Genomic DNA, 3,048 nt, shown 5'->3' on the forward strand with positions numbered 1-3,048 from the left:
AGAATTGCTCGCTTGTTGAGTTCTACCTCGAACAATGAAGCCTTCACCCTTAGACTCAGAACGAGAATCAACATCAATTTTTTCCTTGGACAATAAATCTGATATAACATTTTCAAATGTTAGTGAAGTATGATTTTCATAAAGCATAATTTCCTTAAAATTCTTAAAAGAAGGGGGCAACGAGACAACCAACAAAATTGTCTTATCTTCATCATCTATCTTCACATCCAAACTCTCAACGTTGATACCAATAGAATTAAATTCATTTATATATGATTGAATAGACGTATCTTCCACCATACGAATAATATAAAGACGTTCTTTAAGACGGGGCTTATTAGCAAGACTCTTGGTCATATATGGCTCCTCCAATTTTTTCCACAATTCAGTCGCAGATTTTGCATTTGGTACATCACGTCGAACATCAGGAGATAAACTGACCTGCAAGGTAGACAAAGTTTTTTGTTCAAGATCTTCCCATTTATCATCAGTCATATTAGCAGGTTGCGTTTGTAACGCCTTACGAACACATAATTGAGTAAGAACAACCTTCATCTGAATATGTCAAATAGCAAAAATGATAAAAATGTGTATTACTCATTTTTTGTTAATCGTTGTTGTGCGCTAATAATTTACCTAATATTTATGTGCACTATACTAGTAGTAATAGAAAACTGAAACAAAGCACCACATTTAAAAAACAGAAATGGAAAGAAAAAACTAAGAAACCATAATACAATACACTGTTCGCATGTCCCTAGTTTAATTGGGAGGGTGGATAAAAATCTCTTTTCCTGGCTCAATGTGGCAACATGCATTACCAGCTGCTACTAGACGGACAGTATGGTCCCGTTCTGTCAGAGCTTTATTATTAGGTTGACTATTTAAGGCCCACTAACCGTGCTGCTAGCTAATCAAGCAGCCTGCAAACATGAATGGCCCTCCCTCTCCTTCGTCGTCGTCTCGTTTATCCGTAGCGCTTCTTCTAATGATCACTGTGCTCGCATGCGGCTTCGTCTTGGCTTCCTCTGGTCGAAGCTACGCCCATGCTGACTACGCTGATGGAAGTGACCAAGAGCTGCTGATGTCGACGGAGTGGTTCCGCTTCCATGCCTGGATGGCAGCTCATGGCCGGTCATACCCGACGGCCGAGGAGAAGCTCCGGAGGTTCCATATATACCGTGCCAACGTGGAGCTCATCGAGGCCACGAACCGCGACACCAGCAAGACCTTCACCTGCGGCGAGAACCAGTTCACCGACCTCTCCCACCACGAGTTCCTCGCCATGTACACCATGGCCGGCCATTCGGCGCCGCCACTTCTAAACCTCTCGTCCGTGATCACGACCCGCGCGGGCGATATCACAGAGAGTGATCGCGGCACGACGCAAGTGGAAGAAGATGAAGAAGTAGAAGCTCTGCCGGAAAACATCGACTGGAGGGAGCAAAACGCGGTGACGCCTGTCCAGGATCAGCGCAGGGGCTGCAGTAAGTGACAAATAATATGATCGTAGAGTTGTAAAAAAAAACGCGCATCCTAGAATCAGGATTCTGACAACTATGTGGGCCGGGTTTTCTCCATGCAGATGCTTGCTGGGTGTTCGCTTCGGTGGCAACGATGGAGAGTGCACACAAGATCAAGACAAATCACGGGCATGGGGAGCTCCTAAAGTTGTCGGAGCAGGAGATCGTGGACTGCACCAGCCAACACTGCGGCGGCGGCTACCCGGATGATGCATTCAGTTGGGTGAAGAGGAATGGGATCGCCACGGAGTCGGAGTACGGCGGTTACGAGGCGACGGTGGACTCCTGCCGCGCCGACATGGTACGACCTCCGGCCGTCAGGGTCAAGGACTACAGTTTCGTGCCCAAAAACTCAGAGAAAAAACTAGCCATGAGGGTTGCCCAGCAGCCCGTCGCCGTCCTGTTCGACGCCACCGATCCCTGCTTCCAATGCTACACGAATGGCATCTACTCGGGGCGGCCAGCAGCAGCCGCCGACCGCTATAATATCCTCAACCACGCCATGGCCATCGTCGGCTACGGGGAAGACAAGACTACGGGGCGAAAGTACTGGATCGCCAAGAATTCCTGGGGTACCCGCTGGGGACAAAACGGCTATGTCTACATACGCAAGGACATGGCCGACAGACCCGAGGGCGTGGGTGGGCTTGCCACACATCCCAGGTACCCTATCGTGTAATAGCTTAATTCCCATATATGTGTTGACAATAAAGGACAACGTACGGAACATGGTGGTGGAGCACCAGACTTTTGAGACGTCATTAAGACCTAATATATATAAATCAATAAATTAATATACACATCGCTGTTATGGTATTATTATACACTCTCTCGGTTCATAAATATATGACACCGTTGACTTAAAAAAACTTTGACCACTCATTTTATTCAAAAAAATAACGAGTTATCATTTATTTTTTTTGTGTTTTATTTTATCACTTTGAGTAGTTTGTGATTGACTTAAAATTTTATATTTTTGAATAAATATTTTGAATAAGACGAGTTGTCAAAGTTTTCGAAAAAAAGTTAACGGCGTCATAAGGTAGTATAACTTAATTCCCATGAATCTATACTTCTATATAACTCCTATTAAGACAACAATAGAGGCATCCACCCAGCCGCGCCCCCGCCTCCATCATCGGCGCCAGAACCACCCCTCGACTCTTAGATCCACATCTGCGTCCGTCCTAAATCCTTCCGGCGCGATGCAGGCAACCGCGCGGCCTCTCCATCCTCAGCGCCTCGTCCCGACGCACCCCCGCGTCATCCACCTCCCTCCCCTCACCAAGCTTTTTTCTCGGCCGTAACAGCGACGGCGACAAGCACGGCCACCCTCCGTCCATTGCCTCCGCCTCACCGCGTGTGGCCTCCGCACCGCCCCGACGTTGACCCCTCCGTCCTCCCCCTTGGCTCCCGACGCAGCACCGTCACACATGCGTTGCCCCGTCCGATGGACGCGTGGCCGCCTCTACAGCACGACCTGTTGCTGCCGACCCCCGCCCGGATCGAAATCCGGCAATTTCAT

At 48.1% G+C, this 3,048-nt stretch overlaps 1 protein-coding gene across 1 annotated transcript; it reads left to right on the forward strand.

The window, feature by feature from the left end:
- Nucleotides 1-918: 918 nt before the first annotated feature.
- On the forward strand, nt 919-2,342 carry LOC103641412 (macrodontain-1). The gene is made up of 2 exons (XM_008664764.3): nt 919-1,487; nt 1,586-2,342. Exons 1-2 carry the CDS (start codon nt 932-934, stop codon nt 2,200-2,202), a joined length of 1,173 nt encoding a protein of 390 aa, XP_008662986.1. The 5' UTR covers nt 919-931; the 3' UTR covers nt 2,203-2,342.
- Nucleotides 2,343-3,048: the final 706 nt, after the last annotated feature.

This window comes from Zea mays, chromosome 10, assembly GCF_902167145.1.
Source record: "Zea mays cultivar B73 chromosome 10, Zm-B73-REFERENCE-NAM-5.0, whole genome shotgun sequence".
NCBI lineage: Eukaryota > Viridiplantae > Streptophyta > Magnoliopsida > Poales > Poaceae > Zea > Zea mays.

What these genes read in the sequence shown, in the direction of transcription:
- LOC103641412 (XM_008664764.3), top strand. Translation starts at nt 932, where the DNA reads ATGAATGGCCCTCCCTCTCCTTCGTCGTCGTCTCGTTTATCCGTAGCG. An exon ending in GGATCAGCGCAGGGGCTGCA is followed by an intron (nt 1,488 to 1,585) that starts GTAAGTGACAAA and finishes TTCTCCATGCAG; the next exon opens with ATGCTTGCTGGGTGTTCGCT.